General features: G+C 43.3%; 1 protein-coding gene across 2 annotated transcripts in view; it reads left to right on the top strand.

Moving 5' to 3' along the window:
* The window catches only part of SLC9A7 (solute carrier family 9 member A7), a 142,191-nt gene that overhangs the window by 55,207 nt on the left and 65,897 nt on the right, over positions 1-21,087 (top strand). For both annotated transcript variants that reach the window (XM_069757850.1, XM_069757848.1), the window contains exons 3-4: positions 13,413-13,490; positions 15,817-15,893. In XM_069757850.1, coding sequence (XP_069613951.1) covers positions 13,413-13,490; positions 15,817-15,893 — 155 coding nt within the window. The remainder of the gene's footprint in view (positions 1-13,412; positions 13,491-15,816; positions 15,894-21,087) is intronic.

Here is a 21,087-nt window from a genome sequence, read left to right as displayed (position 1 = left end):
GTGATGGCTTGGGCATGCATGGCTGCCAGTGGCCCTGGGTCACTAGTGTTTATTGATGATGTGACACAGGACAGAAGCAGCCGAATGAATTCTGAGGTATTCAGAGACATACTGTGTGCTCAGATCCAGCCAAACTGATTGGTCAACAGATGGACAATGACCCAAAACATAAAGACAAAGCAACCCAGGAGTTTATTAAAGCAAAGAAGTGGAATATTCTTGAATGGCCAAGTCAGTCACCGGATCTGAACCCAATTGGGCATGTATTTCACTTGTTAAAGACTAAACTTTAGACAGAAAGGCCCACAAACAAATAGCAACTGAAAACCACCGCAGTGAAGGCCTGGCAGAGCATCAAAAAGGAGGAAACACAGCGTCTGGTGATGTCCATGAGTTCAAGACTTCAGGCAGTCATTGCCAACAAAGGGTTTTCAACCAAATACTAAAAATGAACATTTTATTTAAAATTATTGAATCTATCCAATTTCTTTTGTTCCCTTTAAAAACAGGGTGGCACATGTTAAGGAGCTGAAACTCCTAAACCCTTCATCCAATTTTAATGTGGATACCCTCAAATGAAAGCTGAAAGTCTGAACTTCAACTGCATCTGAATTGTTTTATTTAAAATTCATTGTGGTAATGTCTATAACCAAAATTATAAAAATGTTGTCTCTGTCCAAATATATATGGACCTAACTATATGTTAGGTAGGAGCTCCAATGGCTATTTCCTAAAACAGTCTCAATAGTTAGGCTTCAAACTGTTTTTCAATAATATGGTTTCTGTTACTGAGATCCTGTATTATACTTTTACCTGTAGAGTCTTTCTACTTGACAAAATCATGAGCAATGTGTTTTTCACATTTTATTGGACGGAAATAATGACGCAACAGCCTTTTTCTTTCTCTCTATATTTTTTTTAATGCTGTTTGGATGCCATCTTCATTAGTGTAGATCTATTGGAGTAACCTATTTTTTCCAGTATGGAAAGTTATGAAACTGTGCAAATCATTTTATTAGTGAGTTTGTAAAAAAACAAACAAAAACAATTGCATGTAAGTGGCTTCTAACACCTTTCTCCAGTCTGTTTGCCACCTTTTTAGCCTAATTGATATTGGAATATACTCATTTGGAGTACTTATAATGGCAATGAAAAGATCAGCTCCGCTCCTATGCCACCTATGCTATGCTGCTAATTTACTAATATTATTATACCTACTACATATTGGGATAGGATTTTCTAGGGAATACCCCTTTAGCCTCTTATCGACCGCCAATACGCCTTTTAACTGCGGCAGTTAAGGGCACTTATTCCTCAGTGCCGCTTTTTAAAGGCGCTGAGAAATAAGGGTATAGCGCTTCCCAGCGTCAGAAAATCTCCAGGGTCCTGGCTACCGGGGGCAGTTGAGACACGAGAGAACATGATTTGGGTCAGTTTTTACCGTCTCCGGTCTTGTGATCGCCATTATTCACTGAATAACGGCGATAGCAAGAGTCAGATTTCCCATTCATTTCTCTCTCCTCTGGTATGATCTAGCATACCAGAGTAGAGAGAAATGAGGTCCCTTGAGCGCCCCTTCCCCGGACCCTCCGGCTCCGTCCCCCGGCCCTCCACATCATCTTCCCAGAAGAAAATGGTGGGCGCATGTGCAGTGTGCCCGCTGAGATCTGCCAGCAAGAATAGATTTTTCCTATTGGTTCATTTTGATCACTGTGATAGACCCTAAATCAAACCACCGTTTATCACCCACCTAGTTAGGTAAAAATAATAAAATAAAAAAAAGTGTGTTTCTTTTCCATTAGGTTTGGGGGTAGGGTTAGTGTTGGGCTAGGTTTAGAGCTAGGGTTAGTGTTGGGCTAGGTTTAGAGCTAGGCTTAGGGTTGGGGCTAGGCTTAGGGTTAGGTTGGGGCTAGAGCTAGGGTTGGGGTTAGAATTGGGCTAGGGTTAGAGCTAGGATTAGGGTTAGGGTTAAAGTTGGGGTTACGGTTGGGGTTACGGTTGGGATTAGGGTTAGGGTTGAGATTAGGGACAGGGGTAGGGCTGTGTTAGGGTTGGTGTTAAACAGTGGAACCCCCCCCCCCCCAATTCTAAGTACATCAGGGGGTCTCCCAAAGCGACATGGCGCCCGATAATGTTTCCAGCCAATTTTGTGTTCAATCAGTCAAACAGTGCTCCCTCCCCCCTGAGCCCTGCCATGCACCCAAACAGTGGCTTTCTCTCACATATGGGGTATCGGCGTACTCTGGAGAAATTGCACAATAAATTTTGTTGTGCATTTTCTCTTGTTACCCTTGTCAAAATAAAAAAAGTTTGTGGCTGGAATTGAGATCGGACGCCATGTCGTGTTTGGAGAGCCCCTGATGTGCCGAAACAGTGGAAACCCCCCAATTATAACTGAAACCCTAATCTAAACACACCCCTAACCCAAATTCCAACGGTAACCCTAACCACACCTCTAACCCTGACACACCCCTAACCCTAATCCCAACCCTATTCCCAACTGTAAATGTAATCTAAACCCTAACCCTAACTTTAGCCCCAACCCTAACTGTAGCCCCAACCCTAACCCTAGCCCTAACCCTAGCCCTAGCCCTAACCCTAACCCTAGGCCTAGCCCTAGCCCTAACCCTAGCCCTAACCCTAGCCCTAACCCTAGCCCTAACCCTAGCCCTAACCCTAGCCCTAGCCCTAACCCTAGCCCTAACCCTAGCCCTAACCCTAGCCCTAACCCTAGCCCTAACCCTAGCCCTAATGGGAAAATGGAAATAAATACATTTTTTTTTTATTTTTCCCTAACTAAGGGGGTGATGAAGGGGGGTTTGATTTACTTTTATAGCGAGTTTTTTAGCAGATTTTTATGATTGGCAGCCGTCACACACTGAAAGACCCTTTTTATTGCAAAAAATATTTTTTGCAATACCACATTTTGAGAGCTATAATTTTTCCATATTTTGGTCCACAGAGTCATGTGAGGTCTTGTTTTTTGCGGGACGAGTTGACGTTTTTATTGAAAACATTTTTGGGCACGTGACATTTTTTGATCGCTTTTTATTCCGATTTTTGTGAGGAAGAATGACCAAAAGCCAGCTATTCATGAATTTCTATTGGGGGAGGCGTTTATACCGTTCCGTGTTTGGTAAAATTGATAAATCAGTTTTATTCTTCGGGTCAGTGCGATTACAGCGATACCTCATTTATATCATTTTTTTATGGTTTGGCGCTTTTATACGATAAAAACTAGTTTACAGAAAAAATAATTATTTTTGCATCGCTTTATTCTCAGGACTATAACTTTTTTATTTTTTTGCTGATGATGCTGTATGGCGGCTCTTTTTTTGCGGGACAATACGACGCTTTCAGCCGTACCATGGGTATTTATATCTGTCTTTTTGATCGCGTGTTATTCCACTTTTTGTTCGGCGGTATGATAATAAAGCGTTGTTTTTTGCCTCGTTTTTTTTTTTTTTTTTCTTACGGTGTTTACTGAAGGGGTTAACTAGTGGGACAGTTTTATAGGTCGGGTCGTTACGGACGCGGCGATACTAAATATGTGTACTTTTATTGGTTTTTTTTTTTATTTAGATGAAGAAATGTATTTATGGGAATAATATATTTTTTTTTTTTTTTCATTATTTTGGAATATTTTTTTTAATTTTTTTTACACATTTGGAAATTTTTTTTTTAACTTTTTTACTTTGTCCCAGGGGGGGACATCACAGATCAGTGATCTGACAGTTTGCACAGCACTCTGTCAGATCACTGATCTGACATGCAGCGCTGCAGGCTTCACAGTGCCTGCTCTGAGCAGGCTCTGTGAAGCCACCTCCCTCCCTGCAGGACCCGGATCCGCGGCCATCTTGGATCCGGGGCTGGAGGGAGCAGGGAGGGAGGTGAGACCCTCGCAGCAACGCGATCACATCGCGTTGCTGCGGGGGGCTCAGGGAAGCCCGCAGGGAGCCCCCTCCCTGCGGGAAGCTTCCCTATACCGCCGGCACATCGCGATCATCTTTGATCGCGGTGTGCCAGGGGTTAATGTGCCGGGGGCGGTCCGTGACCGCTCCTGGCACATAGTGCCGGATGTCAGCTGCGATAAGCAGCTGACACCCGGCCGCGATCGGCCGCGCTCCCCCCGTGAGCGCGGCCGATCGGCTATGACGTACTATCCCGTCCAGGGTCAGATAAGCCCAGGGCACCTCGACGGGATAGTACGTCTAAGGTCACAGAGGGGTTAAATAAATAAATAAATAAATAAATAAATGGTTTGTACATTTTGTTGGAAAAATGAGAAATCGCTGGGCAACTTTTAACCCTTATAACATCCTAACAAAAAACATTGTTTCGAAAATTGTGCTGATGTAAAGTAGACATGTGGGAAATGTTATTTATTAAGTATTTTGTGTGACAAATATCTCTGATTTAAGGATACAAATTCAAAGTTTGAAAATTGCGAAATTTTCAAACTTTTGGCCAAATTTCCATTTTTTTCATAAATAAATGCAAGTCATATTGAAGAAATTTTACCACGATCATGAAGTACAATATGTCACAAAAAAACAGTCTCCGAATCAATGGGATACGTTGAAGCGTTCCAGAGTTATTACCTCATAAAGTGACAGTGGTCGGAATTGTAAAAATTGGCCCGGTCATTAAGAACAAAATTGGCTCTGCCACTAAGGGGTTAACTCTGGTTACAAGCTGCTGCATGAGATTGTACTGAGCACAGCAATCAGGCTCTCAGAAGAGGAGAAAGGTATGGACTCTATCACTGCTATCATCTGTACTCCCAATGGGTACATCTGATATCAGTGCAGCTAAAGACAGGCAAATAGACTCGGGTAACATAGTGATTGTACCCTCCCAATCCCCAATAATGTGTTATGCTAAGACATTATTGTAAAACGGCTATCCTGAAGCGTAAACAAGATGACCACAGAATTACACCGAGCATAACTTTATGTTGAATTTAAATGATTTTATTGTCAATATACTGCAATATTTGACATTTTCTAAATCTATGGTTTAACCCCTTCCCGACCTTTGAAGCCACGTAGGCGTCATGAAAGTCGGTGCCAATCCGACCTGTGACGCCTATGTGGCGTCATGGAAAGATCGCGTCCCTGCAGATCGGGTGAAAGGGTTAACTCCCATTTCACCCGATCTGCAGGGACAGGGGGAGTGGTAGTTTAGCCCAGGGGGATGGCTTCACCCCCCCGTGGCTACGATCGCTCTGATTGGCAGTTTCACTTTCAACAGCCAATCAGAGCGATTTGTAATATTTCACCTATTATAACGGGTGAAATATTACAATCCAGCCATGGCCGATGCTGCAATATCATCGGCCATGGCTGGAAACACTAATGTGCCCCCACCCCACCCCACCGATCGCCCCCCCAGCCCCCCGATCTGTCGGGTACACTGCTCCGGCTCCCCTCCGTCCTGTCCGCGCCCCCCCCGTGCTCTTGTCCGCTCCCCCCGTGCTCCAATCACCCTCCCCCGTGCTCCAACCACCCCCCCTGCAGTCCGATCCACCCCCCTGCAGTCCTATCCACCCCCCGATGCTCCAATGCACCCTCCCGTGCTCCGTTCCACCCCTCCCGCGCTCCGAACCACCCCCCATGCTCCGATTCCCCCCCCCCCCGTGCTCCCCCCCACCCCATCATACTTACCGATCCTGCCGGGGTCCGTCCGTCTTCTCCCTGGGCGCCGCCATCTTCCAAAATGGCGGGCGCATGCGCAGTGCGCCCGCCGAATCTGCCGGCCGGCAGATTCGTTCCAAAGTGCATTTTGATCACTGAGATAGATTATATCTCAGTGATCAAAATAAAAAAAATAATAAATGACCCCCCCCCCCCCTTTGTCACCCCCATAGGTAGGGACAATAAAAAAAACTAAAGAAATTTTTTTTTTCCACTAATGTTAGAATAGGGGTAGGGGTAGGGGTAGGGTTAGGGGTAGGGTTAGGGTTTTGGTATGTGCACACGTATTCTGGTCCTCTGCGGATTTTTCCGCTGCGGATTTGATAAATCCGCAGTGCTAAACCGCTGCGGATTTATGGCGGATTTACCGCGTTTTTTCTGCGCATTTCACTGCGGTTTTACAACTGCGATTTTCTATTTGAGCAGTTGTAAAACCGCTGCGGAATCCGCAGAAAGAAGTGACATGCTGCGGAATGTAAACCGCTGCGTTTCCGTGCAGTTTTTCCGCAGCATGTGTACAGCGATTTTTGTTTCCCATAGGTTTACATTGAACTGTAAACTCATGGGAAACTGCTGCGGATCCGCAGCGTTTTCTGCAGCGTGTGCACATACCTTTAGAATTAGGCTATGTGCACACGGTGTGGATTTGGCTGCGGATCCGCAGCGGATTGGCCGCTGCGGATTCGCAGCAGTGTTCCATCAGGTTTACAGTACCATGGAAAACCAAATCCGCTGTGCCCATGGTGCGGATAATACCGCGCGGAAACGCTGCGTTGTATTTTCCGCAGCATGTCAATTCTTTGTGCGGATTCCGCAGCGTTTTACACCTGTTCCTCAATAGGAATCCGCAGGTGAAATCCACACAAAAAAACTGGAAATCCGCGGAAAATCCGCAGGTAAAACACAGTGCCTTTTACCCGCGGATTTTTCAAAAATGATGCTGAAAAATCTCACACGAATCCGCAACGTGGGCACATAGCCTTAGGGTTAGGGTTGGAATTAGGGTTGTGGTTAGGGTTGTGATTAGGGTTATGGCTACATTTGGGATTAGGGTTAGGGGTGTGGGGGGGTTAGTATTGGAGGTAGAATTGAGGGGTTACCACTGTTTAGGCACATCAGGGGTCTCCAAACGCAACATGGCGCTACCATTGATTCCAGCCAATCTCGTATTCAAAAAGTCAAATGGTGCTCCCTCACTTCCGAGCCCTGACGTGTGCCCAAACAGTGGTTTACCCCCACATATGGGGTACCAGCATACTCAGGATAAACTGCGCAACAATTACTGGGGTCCAATTTCTCCTGTTACCCTTGTGAAAATAAAAAAATGCTTGCTAAAACATCATTTTTGAGGAAAGAAAAATGATTTTTTATTTTCACGGCTCTGCGTTGTAAACGTCTGTGAAGCACTTGGGGGTTCAAAGTGCTCACCACACATCTAGATAAGTTCCTTTCGGGGTCTAGTTTCCAAAATGGGGTCACTTGTGGGGGGTTTCTACTGTTTAGCCACATCAGGGCTCTGCAAACGCAACGTGACGCCCGCAGAGCATTCCATCAAAGTCTGCATTTCAAAATGTCACTACTTCAATTCCGAGCCCCGGCATGTGCCCAAACAGTAGTTTACCCCCACATATGGGGTATCACCGTACTCAGGAGAAACTGGACAACAAATATTGGGGTCAAATTTCTCCTGTTACCCTTGGGAAAATTAAAAAATTCTGGGCTAAATAATTATTTTTGAGGAAAGAAAACGTATTTATTTTCACGGCTCTGCATTATAAACTTCTGGAAGCACTTGGGGGTTCAAAGTGCTCACCACACATCTAGATAAGTTCCTTTCGGGGTCTAGTTTCCAAAATGGGGTCACTTGTGGGGGGTTTCTACTGTTAAGCCACATCAGGGGCTCTGCAAACGCAACGTGACGCCCACAGAGCATTCCATCAAAGTCTGCATTTCAAAACGTCACTACTTCACTTCCGAGCCCCGGCATGTGCCCAAACAGTGGTTTACCCCCACATATGGGGTATCAGCGTACTCAGGAGAAACTGGACAACAACTTTTGGGGTCAAATTTCTCCTGTTACCCTTGGGAAAATATTTTTTATTTTTTTATTTTCATGGCTCTGCGTTATAAACTTCTGTGAAGCACTTGGGGGTTCAAAGTCCTCACCACACATCTAGATTAGTTCCTTTGGGGGTCTAGTTTCCAAAATGGGGTCATTTCTGGGGGATCTCCTATGTTTAGGCACACAGGCGCTCTCCAAACGTGACATGGTGTCCGCTAATGATTGGAGCTAATTTTCCATTTAAAAAGCCAAATGGCGTGCCTTCCCTTCCGAGCCCTGCCGTGCGCCCAAACAGTGGTTTACCCCCACATATGGGGTATCAGTGTACTCAGGACAAACTGGACAACAACATTTGGGGTCCAATTTCTCCTATTACCCTTGGAAAAATAGGAAATTCCAGGCTAAAAAATCATTTTTGAGGAAAGAAAAATTATTTTTTATTTTCATGGCTCTGCGTTATAAACTTCTGTGAAGCACCTGTGGGTTTAAAGTGCTCAATATGCATCTAGATAAGTTCCTTGGGGGGTCTAGTTTCCAAAATGGGGTCACTTGTGGGGAAGCTCCAATGTTTAGGCACACATGGGCTCTCCAAACGCGACATGGTGTCCGCTAACAATTGGAGCTAATTTTCCATTCAAAAAGTCAAATGGCGCGCCTTCCCTTCCGAGCCCTGCCGAGTGCCCAAACAGTGGTTTACCCCCACATATGAGGTATCGTCATACTCGGGAGAAATTGCCCAACAAATTTTATGATCCATTTTATCCTATTGCCCATGTGAAAATGAAAAAATTGAGGCGAAAAGAATTTTTTTTGTGAAAAAAAGTACTTTTTCATTTTTACAGATCAATTTGTGAAGCACCTGAGGGTTTAAAGTGCTCACTAGGCATCTAGATAAGATCCTTGGGGGGTCTAGTTTCCAAAATGGGGTCACTTGTGGGGGAGCTCCAATGTCTAGGCACACAGGGTCTCTCCAAACGCGACATGGTGTCCGCTAACGATGGAGATAATTTTTCATTTAAAAAGTCAAATGGCGCTCCTTCCCTTCCGAGCCTTACCATGTACCCAAACAGTGGTTTACCCCCACATGTGAGGTATTGGTGTACTCAGGAGAAATTGCCCAACAAATTTTAGGATCCATTTTATCCTGTTGCCCATGTGAAAATTAAAAAATTGAGGCTAAAAGATTTTTTTTGTGAAAAAAAAGTACTTTTCATTTTTACGGATCAATTTGTGAAGCACCTGGGGGTTCAAAGTGCTCACTATGCATCTAGATAAGTTCCTTGGGGCGTCTAGTTTCCAAAATGGGGTCACTTGTGGGGGAGCTCCAATTTTTAGGCACACGGGGGCTCTCCAAACGTGACATGGTGTCCGCTAAAGAGTGGAGCCAATTTTTCATTCAAAAAGTCAAATGGCGCTCCTTCCCTTCCAAGCCCTGCCGTGCGCCCAAACAGAGGTTTACCCCCACATATGAGGTATCAGCGTACTCAGGGCAAATTGGACAACAACTTTCTTGGTTCAGTTTCTCCTTTTACCATTGGGAAAATAAAAAAATTGTTGCTAAAAGATAATTTTTGTGACTAAAAAGTTAAATGTTCATTTTTTCCTTCCATGTTGCTTCTGCTGCTGTGAAGCACCTGAAGGGTTAATAAACTTCTTGAATGTGGTTTTGAGTACCTTGAGGGGTGCAGTTTTTAGAATGGTGTCACTTTTGGGTATTTTCAGCCATATAGACCCCTCAAACTGACTTCAAATGTGAGGTGGTCCCTAAAAAAATGGTTTTGTAAATTTCGTTGTAAAAATGAGAAATCGCTGGTCAAATTTTAACCCTTATAACTTCCTAGCAAAAAAAAATTTTGTTTCCAAAATTGTGCTGATGTAAATTATACATGTGGGAAATGTTATTTATTAACTATTTTGTGTCACATAACTCTCTGGTTTAACAGAATAAAAATTCAAAATGTGAAAATTGCGAAATTTTCAAAATTTTTGCGAAATTTCCGTTTTTATCACAAATAAACGCAGAATTTATTGACCTAAATTTACCACTAACATGGAGCCCAATATGTTACGAAAAAACAATCTCAGAACCGCTAGGATCCGTTGAAGCGTTCCTGAGTTATTACCTCATAAAGGGACACTGGTCAGAATTGCAAAAAACGGCAAGGTCTTTAAGGTCAAAATAGGCTGGGTCATGAAGGGGTTAAAAAAGCAGTGATTTGGAAACTACGGTACTTACATGCAATGTATTTACAGAAATGAAGACACATCCCCTAAGGGTATGTTCACACGTTCCTGATTTCCATCCTTTTTTTTTCAGGACTGTTTTTTAAAAAACTGCAGCTCTTGGCAGAAAACGCAGGTCCTTTTTTTGGTCCTTTTTTTGGTCCTTTTTTTGGTCCTTTTTTTGGTCCTTTTTTTGATCCTTTTTTTGATCCTTTTTTTGATCCTTTTTTTGATCCTTTTTTTGATCCTTTTTTTGATCCTTTTTTTTATCCTTTTTTTTATCCTTTTTTTTATCCTTTTTTTTATCCTTTTTTTTATCCTTTTTTTATGCAGTTTTCTATGCAGTTAAAATGGCTGAAAATACCCTAACCCTACCCCTAACCGTACCCCTAACCCTACCCCTAACCCTACCCCTAACCCTACCCCTAACCCTACCCCTAACCCTACCCCTAACCCTATTCTAACCTTAGTGGAAAAAAAAAAAATTCTTAATTTTTTTTTTATTGTCCCTACCTATGGGGGTGACAAAGGGGGGGGTGTCATTTACTATTTTTTTTTTTATTTTGATCACTGAGATAGGTTATATCTCAGTGATCAAAATGCACTTTGGAACGAATCTGCCGGCTGGCAGATTCGGCGGGCGCACTGCGCATGCGCCCGCCATTTTGCAAGATGGCGGCGCCCAGGGAGAAGACGGCCGGACGGACACCGGGACGCCGGGTAAGTATAAGGGGGGGAGATTAGGGCACGGGGGGGGCATCGGAGCACTGGGGGGGGGCATCGGAGCACGGGGCGGTGGGATTGGAGCACGGGGGGGCGGGATCGGAGCACGGGGGGGCAGCCACACTCCGCCCACGCACTTCCGCCCGCTTCCCCGCACTTCCTGCTGCAGCGGTTCGGCACCACAAACCGCAGTAAAACCCGCAGATATTTTTTTCATCTGCGGGTTTTACTGCGGGTTTGACCTCACAATGGAGGTCAATGGGTGCAGAACCGCTGCGGCTCCGAAAAAAGAAGTGACATGGTACTTCTTTTTTCCCGCAGCTATTCAGCACGGTGTTTTTTTTTTTATTTTCCGCATTGTGGGCACAGCAGTTCCTGTTTTCCATAGGGTACAATGTAATGTACCCTGCATGGAAAACAGCTGCGGACCCGCAGCGGGAAAATCGCGGCAATTCCGCATGAAAAAAAGGATCGTGTGAACATGGCCTTAGACTGTTTCATAAGTGTCCATGCTAGACAAAATTATAAAGTTACTCTTTAATTGTGATAATTGTGAGGGTATAAGGTCTCATTAATAACCTATTTTAAAGAAGTTATCTACTTTTTGGAAAATTTTTCTCATTCCCCTTGCTTGCCCCTCACTCCCCTCCATAAAATAAAGCTTACACTTTCCTCCCGTGGTGGCGCCGTTCCTTGAGTGTCGGCACTCGCTCTCCCTGGGCCTCCCGCATCGTTGTTGTGACGCCGGCACCCAATCAGCTCTGGCATCACTGTCCCCGCCTTCTGCGCAAGAAGATAGTCAGATATCAGCTGCAGCGCAGACTTCCTCTTCATGTTCTATTTGTCTGAAGGCCGAGACCATGAAGCCAGCGCTAATTGGGTGCAGACGTCATGTGTCACAACAACCGCACGACAACCCCTGGGACTGCAGGAGGTGAATATAGGCTTTATTATTTTATGGAGTCCATGCATTTTGATCAAGAAGGGGTTGTCCTAGTAGTGGACATTAAAGGGTGTCCGATAGGGATGACCAGGCACTCACTTCCCTGCAGTTTTTATCTCTTCAACTGAAACAGTATGTCTTCAGGGGGCAGTGTTGCCGTCACTTAACACAGTTTCTAGCACTGATGTCCCATGATGATGACCTTTTTCAGGGGAGTGGTGGAAAAGTGACTGCAACTTTCATGGCGGCTGCCACAATTCCTACTTTTATCACCGTCATTTCTCTACCTGAAAGGAGATGTTATCAAGGGGCGGCGGCGGGCGCTCCACTTAAGTTATTTTGTCCTATTTGTTGTTTGGTTTCCTTATATTGTGAAGCAAATGTTGACAGTTGTAGGCATGTTCTTTATTTGAACTTATGTAAACCCTCAAACTGTGAAATTCCAGGTTGTGAGGTTACAAAACAAAAAATGCCAAGGGGGAGGGGCTTTCACAAGCTACTGTATAAATCTACTCTGCTCCCCTGCCCTATAACATGGTGACCAGTACCCATTAAAGGGAACCTGTCACCCCGAAAATCGCGGGTGAGGTAAGCCCACCGGCATCAGGGGCTTATCTACAGCATTCTGTAATGCTGTAGATAAGCCCCCGATGTTACCTGAAAAAGGAGAAAAAGACGTTAGATTATACTCACCTAGGGGCGGTCCCGCTGCTGGTCAGTTCAAACGGGCGTCTCTGGTCCGCTGCGGCGCCTCCCATCTTCATTACAAGACGTCCTCTTCTGATCTTCAGCCACGGCTCCGGTGTACTTTGCTCTGCCCTGTTGAGGGCAGAGGATAGTACTGCAGTGCGCAGGCGCTGGAAAGGTCAGAGGCCCGGCGCCTGCGCACTGCAGTACTTTGTCTGCCCTCAACAGGGCAGAGCACAGTACGCCTGCGCCGGAGCCGTGGCTGAAGATCAGAAGAGGACGTCTTGTAATGAAGATGGGAGACGCCGCAGCGGACCAGAGACGCCCGTTTGACCGGACCTCAGCGGGACCGCCCCTGGGTGAGTATAATATAACGTCTTTTTCTCCTTTTTCAGGTAACATCGGGGGCTTATCGACAGCATTACAGAATGCTGTAGATAAGCCCCTGATGCCGGTGGGCTTACCTCACCCGTGAATTTCGGGGTGACAGGTTCCCTTTAAGATGTTTAATGGTAGACCATTTCACTATTGTAACAACCCAAATTCCCTTAAAACACATGACAAGTGTATCATGTCATGTGTTCTGTCATTAGTCCCCTTCTGTGACCAAGGGGTTGTCTGAGGTTGTCACTCTGTGACTGCAGACCTGTGAATCCACACTGTGCGCACACTGTGTGCTGTTATGATTGTCCAGTTCCTGCGGCGGGTGTGTGCCCCCAAGTATGCGATTTGCATACATGCGGTCACGTGCTGACTATACATGCTGGGCCTTGCTTAATGCATGTGTGTTGGGTAAGGTCAGACATGTATAGTCGGAATGTGTCCAGAAGTATTCACATCTCATACTTGTGGCCACACTACTGTCCCCTACCGACACCAGAGAATCATCACAGTGCGCAGTGCACCCGGATGTGAGGATTCAAAAGTCTGCAGTCACATAAAGTGAGCCTAAAGCTGGACAACCCCTTTAATGAGCTTAAGAGGGATGTGATCTTCTTATCTGTGTTTAGCTCCTCAGTGAACATTCTATTAATTCCCTATTCCAGTACCAATGTAATCTGAATTTCTTTTCTTGCAGGTGACCTTTGACCCAGAAGTCTTCTTTAACATTTTATTGCCACCTATTATTTTTCATGCTGGTTACAGCTTAAAAAAGGTAAGTCTGAATTTCCCTCTAATTTGGCACTGTGATTATCTCTATTGCATCGTATCTTATTTGCAGCACTGTGTAATTGAGAAATATTCAACAAAATCTTTTTTTTTTCCATAAAACTGTCATTTTGTGTTCACAAAATATTTTGTACGAAAACCTGTCAGCAGGTCAGAAGTGGGCAGTTTTTGCTCTTATTTTATTCCCTCTGCTCCACTGAGTATATGGCCCTTTTTTATTTAGTCCTAAATTTTATGGTGTTTTTTTTTTTTTTTTACCAATGGTAGGGTCTTATAGAGTATAATTGCAAATCGGTCTAAAGACACACTCCCATAGAGTACTGTGCACCACACCCTCTTGGACCACAAATATTAGCACGGAATAGAAAGGCCCCTATCTCTGGTGCCATGAAAAAAACATACAAAAAAAAGCCCAAATTGGACAGAATTTCACACCAAAAATGGGTCAGACAAAATTGTTGGCACCCTCAACTTAATATTTGGTTGCACAGCCTTTGAAATGAAAAACTGCAGTCAATAACTTCCTATAACCATCAACAAAATTCTTGCATGTCATATTATATAGCAGTTTGTACTTACAATTGCCCATTTTGTCTTTCTACCCAGATAATTCTTCTCTTTTTTTTTTTCTCTGCTCTATGTAGAAACAGGAAATCTCTTGTCCTTGCAGAAATCATTCCCCTCTTCAACTCCTAGCCCCGCTGCTCCGTCCCTCCTTGACATTGACTTTTGCAGTGATGACTGGTGCAGGGAAAATTGATCTGTTTCTACATAGAGCTCAGATTCAGCTAGTTTTTAATCTCGAGATGTCATAGATTTAATGGAAAACTGAAGAATTATCTGGGTAGAAGGATAAAATGAGCAATTGTAAGTTCAGTGCTATATAATATGATTGCATTATATTAAGAGGATAACATTTTTGATGGGAGCGCTTGTTTAATGTTGCAGACAGAATGACCACTAGAGGGCACTGTTGACACCTATGAATCGATGTGAAAGCCTTCTAGCTTTTTTTTAATTGTAAAGTGCAAGTTCTATCTGTACAATTTACATTACGTTGTGGTTTAATTACCGTAGTTATCCCATGCTGAAATGTTAGTTTTCTAGTTAAAGAGCAAAAAAATAGATTTACTGCACAATTCATGGTTAATTAACCGTTCACTGCCCTATAAAGCCAGAGCTGAAAGTAGGATTAGTTTGCTCAGTTTACATTTAATTGATCAAAATAAAAAATGTCTGACTGGGCTTACACCGATCCCAGAAATGGGGTTCTGTTCCTTCACTCTTGGGCAGAAATAATTTAAAAAAAATGTATTGGAAAACACTGACTTTTTCATCATACATTAAGAGGATGTGCACATGATACATATTTTTTTCAGGCAAATTTTACCAGTAATCCACCTGAAAAAGCAAAACTGTGCAAAAAATGAACATTGTGCAGAGCAATGACAAAACGACCTTACCCTACACATGTTCGGTCCTTTGTTACTTCTTAGAACAACATCAGCATTTGGAAACCGTGAAGCAGCTAAAAAAAAAGTAAAAAAAAAAAGTAACTTGCTAATTCTTCCAAATGAAGCCGCCCGCTATATGTACTTTAAAGTATAGCGCAAAGACGCAGGCGATGGTAAAATGACAGCTAAGCCATCACAAATGTAAATTTATTAAAGTGTTTATTAATGATTAAAAACGGGTAATTGCAAAGTTACACTTTTGAGTTGCTCATACAATTTGCGACTTTTGGCATTTTCGTGCCAGTTTAAGGCAGCGCCACCAAAATGGACGGAGCTGAGGAGCAGCTGTGTCTGCCCCTCCAATTCATCAATAGTGAAACGTTGCCAGTCGTTGATTGGAGTAACATTTTTGGAACGGCGCATGCCACTAATAACATACGCTGAATTAATCGAGTGGTGTGCCCCCTCTTAATTTCAGAGCATCTTACTCATGCACGGCCCTCATTTAGACTGGCGTACCAAATGGAAGTCCTAATTACTCGGGGCCGACGTCTTAAAAAGTGGCACAAAACGTATAGAAAAGATGAATTGGAGCAAAAATGTTTTCATCTTATTTAGCCATATTATTTTAAACTTTGACCTTGTATTTTTTTTTCTTTTTTTGAGTTTTCACTTGGGTAAATGTGAGAGATGTGAGAGCCCTTTAATGCAAAAGTAAATCTTTGGACGTGCCAATATGAATGTCTAAGGAAGCCACCATTAAATGGCGATGCATAGTTCCCATATCTAGGAATGTGCGTTTCCCATTTATTAAATCGAACAGAACAGTGCTTAAGTCCAACTTGTTTTCCTTTTCAGAGACACTTCTTCAGAAATATTGGCTCCATCCTGGCCTATGCTTTCTTTGGCACTGCGGTCTCGTGCTTCATCATTGGGTGAGTCATAACAGCGTGACGGCGCAGATGATCTACACACATTGCCTGCACCAGCTGCACCGCTGAAAATCTCCTCTGTGCTTGTGCCTAGTAACTTCTGTGCTCGCAGCGATGCTATATTTATACGCATTTCTGCTATTTATACACCTATTTATACTGTGCAGTTTCTGGCGCTTGAAGCACAAAGATGAAATTCTTACACATAATACTTAAATAGCCGGATGCCTAAAGAATAGGAAACAATAATTCATCTTTTCAGTAAGGAGGTGTTACTGCTTCTCTCCAGAGCACAGGTTTACCTTCTGAAACGCCAATGGTTAATATTTAGGGCTTTTTTTGTTTTGCTACTTTTTTTTGTCTAATATGAAAAAATAAATAAAAAAAGAGAAGAAAAAGGAAAAAAATAAGGGAACCAGTTTTGTGAGCGGGAAAAGAAAGTGTGCAACCTGCAGATATTTGTTTAATCTGAAGTTTCATAGCATTCTGAAGCCATGCGGCCGCCGCATTGAAACCTCGGCTTCTGGGAGGAAATTAACTTTGAGCCTCCCGAAACCTTGGTCTTTCAGTCATAGGAGCACGGCTTCAATCACTGCTCAGTACATGGTGAGTGATGGCTTAAGCCATGCCCAGGCAGTAGCTGAAAGCTGGCTCAGCCCTTATACATTATAGAGTCAGCTGTCAGTCAGTGGCGGGTCAAGGTTACAGCCACCGCTCACTATGTATTGAGCTGGGATGCTGGCCACGCCTCTATGACTGAAAGCCCAAGGCTGTCAGGAGGATTATAGTTAATTTCCTCTAGGTTGCTGGGCTTCCAGTGTGGTGCCTCATGAATGCTGTTAACGCCATATCTGCAGGTTAATAGCAATTTTTTCATATGTCTGGTTCCCTTTTACGCACCTCCTAGTCCTTATTTTATCTGTATTACCAAGAAAAAGCATTAAGCTACTTACCGGTAGCGGCATTTTTCGGAGGCCCAGGACAGCACCACTAGAGAGGGGATCCGTCCTTCAGGAACAGGAAACCTACAGATAAAAAAGGGAGGTACCTCTCCCACGTATCAGTTGTATTTCAGAGCCTGAGAGGACTACCGCGGTTAGTAGTGTGTGTATATATATATATATATATATATATATATATATATATATATATATATATATATATATATATATTACAGTGGGGCAAAAAAGTATTTAGTCAGTCAGCAATAGTGCAAGTTCCACCACTTAAAAAGATGAGAGGCGTCTGTAATTTACATCATAGGTAGACCTCAACTATGGGAGACAAACTGAGAAAAAAAAATCCAGAAAATCACATTGTCTGTTTTTTTAACATTTTATTTGCATATTATGGTGGAAAATAAGTATTTGGTCAGAAACAAAATTTCATCTCAATACTTTGTAATATATCCTTTGTTGGCAATGACAGAGGTCAAACGTTTTCTGTAAGTCTTCACAAGGTTGCCACACGCTGTTGTTGGTATGTTGGCCCATTCCTCCATGCAGATCTCCTCTAGAGCAGTGATGTTTTTGGCTTTTCGCTTTGCAACACGGACTTTCAACTCCCTCCAAAGGTTTTCTATAGGGTTGAGATCTGGAGACTGGCTAGGCCACTCCAGGACCTAGAAATGCTTCTTACGAAGCCACTCCTTCGTTGCCCTGGCGGTGTGCTTTGGATCATTGTCATGTTGAAAGACCCAGCCACGTTTCATCTTCAATGCCCTTGCTGATGGAAGGAGGTTTGCACTCAAAATCTCACGATACATGGCCCCATTCATTCTTTCATGTACCCGGAACAGTCGTCCTGGCCCCTTTGCAGAGAAACAGCCCCAAAGCATGATGTTTCCACCACCATGCTTTACAGTAGGTATGGTGTTTGATGGATGCAACTCAGTATTCTTTTTCCTCCAAACACGACAAGTTGTGTTTCTACCAAACAGTTCCAGTTTGGTTTCATCAGACCATAGGACATTCTTCCAAAACTCCTCTGGATCATCCAAATGCTCTCTAGCAAACTTCAGACGGGCCCGGACATGTACTGGCTTAAGCAGTGGGACACGTCTGGCACTGCAGGATCTGAGTCCATCGTGGCGTAGTGTGTTACTTATGGTAGGCCTTGTTACATTGGTCCCAGCTCTCTGCAGTTCATTCACTAGGTCCCCCCGCATGGTTCTGGGATTTTTGCTCACCGTTCTTGTGATCATTCTGACCCCACGGGGTGGGATTTTGCGTGGAGCCCCAGATCGAGGGAGATTATCAGTGGTCTTGTATGTCTTCCATTTTCTAATTATTGCTCCCACTGTTGATTTCTTCACTCCAAGCTGGTTGGCTATTGCAGATTCAGTCTTCCCAGCCTGGTGCAGGGCTACAATTTTGTTTCTGGTGTCCTTTGACAGCTCTTTGGTCTTCACCATAGTGGAGTTTGGAGTCAGACTGTTTGAGGGTGTGCACAGGTGTCTTTTTATACTGATAACAAGTTTAAACAGGTGCCATTACTACAGGTAATGAGTGGAGGAAAGAGGAGACTCTTAAAGAAGAAGTTACAGGTCTGTGAGAGCCAGAAATCTTGATTGTTTGTTTCTGACCAAATACTTATTTTCCACCATAATATGCAAAAAAATGATAAGAAAAACAGACAATGTGATTTTCTGGATTTTTTTTCTCAGTTTGTCTCCCATAGTTGAGGTCTACCTATGATGTAAATTACAGACGCCTCTCATCTTTTTAAGTGGTGGAACTTGCACTATTGCTGACTGACTAAATACTTTTTTGCCCCACTGTATGTATATATATATATATATATATATATATATATATATATATATATATATATATATATATATATATATATATATATATATATATATCTGCAAGCCAGATATCACACGTGAAAAACTTTTTTTTTTTTTTTATGGAAGTGCAAGCCCCACGTGAAAAGGGAGGGAACTAAGAGTGCTGTCATGGGCCTCCGAAAAACGCCGCTACCGGTAAGTAGCTTAATGCTTTATTCGGACTCCTATGATAGCACCAAAGAGATTTACAGAGATTTAAGCTACCTTAGGGAGGGACTATAGCCTGCATCACCCTTAACCCGAAGGTGAGATCTGAGGAGCACCCCAAGTCCAACCGATAGTGTTTGAAAAAGGTGGAAGGGGATGACCATGTGGCCGCCTTACATATTTGTTCAATTGATACTCCAGATCTTTCCGCCCAGGATGATGCCATGGCCCGGGTGGAATGCGTCCTCAGATTCTGCGGAGCCGGACCTCCACCTGCTGTATAAGCCAGAGAGATAGCCTCCCTAATCCATCTAGCTAGTGTGCATCTTGATACTCTAAACCCTTTCCTAGGACCTTGAAAGGATAAGAATAGCGCATTATCTCTCTTCCAAGTATCAGTGACTGAGATATATTGCAGAAGGCATCTTCTGACATCTAATGTATGGCGTTCCTCTTCCTTAGAGTTAGAAGGATTAGGGAGAAATGATGGTAGAACTATTTCCTGAGATGCTACATTCGGCAAGTAAGCTGGGTCTGGCCTGAGGGCCACCCTATCCTACAAGAATTCTGTGTAAGGAGGAAGCATGGAAAGTGCCTGGATGTCTCCTACTCTACGTGCAGATGTTATCGCTACCAGGAAAGCTGTTTAAAGGGATAGCATCTTTATTGAGGGTGATTGTAGGGGTTTGAAGGGTTCTTTTGCAAAAGATGTAAGGACTAGATTAAGATCCCATGGAACCGTCATACTCTTATGTATCGGTCTAGCTCTACGACACAAAAATAGAACTTAAAAATCCTCCAAAAAATTCAAAAAAGTCACAGAAAAAAGCAGAGATGTTTTACCTGCTGAAGCCTCCAACCAAATGCACCAGCAGAGCGCAGCGGACCCGATAAATGATGGCAAACACACAGGTGCAAAAAATACCGATGAAACAACCACTTTCAATCCAGTGTTGGCTGTTTGGCATTAGTGCACAAAAAGATAAAAGATACTAGTCTGTATATGGCATAATTCACACAAACAATGCAGAGCATCTGGTTTACAGCCTATTAGTAACGCACATACAGGCGGGCTACCCAGTGCTACAAAATGCATGCTGTGCGAACAGGGGCCAATAGTTTACAGAGCCATCTTGGTCCGACTGCGCCCTGCAAGATAAAGTGCAAAAAGAAAACCACATATAAATGTATGTAAGGTATTAGTTTATATTAGGGCCTCAATATGTAAGCTGGCAACCCACGTAAAGGGTCCTTACAATTTGCCAGTCCTAACGCTAAACATTGAATAAAAGCTCACCGACACAAAAAGAGGACTTAAAAATCCTCCAAAAAATTCAAAAAAGTCACAGAAAAAGCAGAGATGTTTTACCTGCTGAAGCCTCCAACCAAATGCACCAGCAGGGCGCAGCGGACCCGATAAATGATGGCAAACACACAGGTGCAAAAAATACCGATGAAACAACCATTTAATCGGTCTAGCTCTACCAACAGCCTTAATAAGCCTCGAAACCCAATAATTCTTGCCAATATTACAAGAGAACAGGTCTCCCAGGGCTGAGACCTGTATTTTTAGTGTACTCGTGGAAAGATAGAATTTCTGCAGAAGGGATTGGAATGAAAAGATCTGGCGTATCGGCACTCCCTCTTTTATGTCGAAGTCTGATATGGCCAGGAACTTTTTCCAAGTTCTAGAGTAGATCTTAGTTGTGATCTGTTTCCTACTCTTAAGAAGGGTACAGTTTTGGCCAAAAGTATTGACACACCTGCAATTCTGTCAGATAATACTCAAACACAAATTCTTTGTTATTATTATTTTCATTTAATTTGTCTTAAATGAAAAAACACAAAAAGAATTGTCCTAAAGCCAAATTGGATATAATTCCACACCAAACATAAAAAAGGGGGTGGACAAAAGCATTGGCACTGTTCGAAAAATCATGTGATGCTTCTCTAATTTGTGTAATTAACAGCACCTGTAACTTACCTGTGGCACCTAACAGGTGTTGGCAATAATTAAATCACACTTGCAGCCAGTTGACATGGATTAAAGTTGACTCAACCTGTGTCCTTGTGTGTACCACATTGAGCATGGAGAAAAGAAAGAAGACCAAAGAACTGTCTGAGGACTTGAGAAACCAAATTGTGAGGAAGCATGAGCAATCTCAAGGCTACAAGTCCATCTCCAAAGACCTGAATGTT

Source organism: Ranitomeya imitator, chromosome 3, assembly GCF_032444005.1.
Source record: "Ranitomeya imitator isolate aRanImi1 chromosome 3, aRanImi1.pri, whole genome shotgun sequence".
NCBI lineage: Eukaryota > Metazoa > Chordata > Amphibia > Anura > Dendrobatidae > Ranitomeya > Ranitomeya imitator.
The sequence above is the reverse complement of the archived record's forward strand: the minus strand, read 5'-3'. Positions and strand labels throughout refer to the sequence as shown.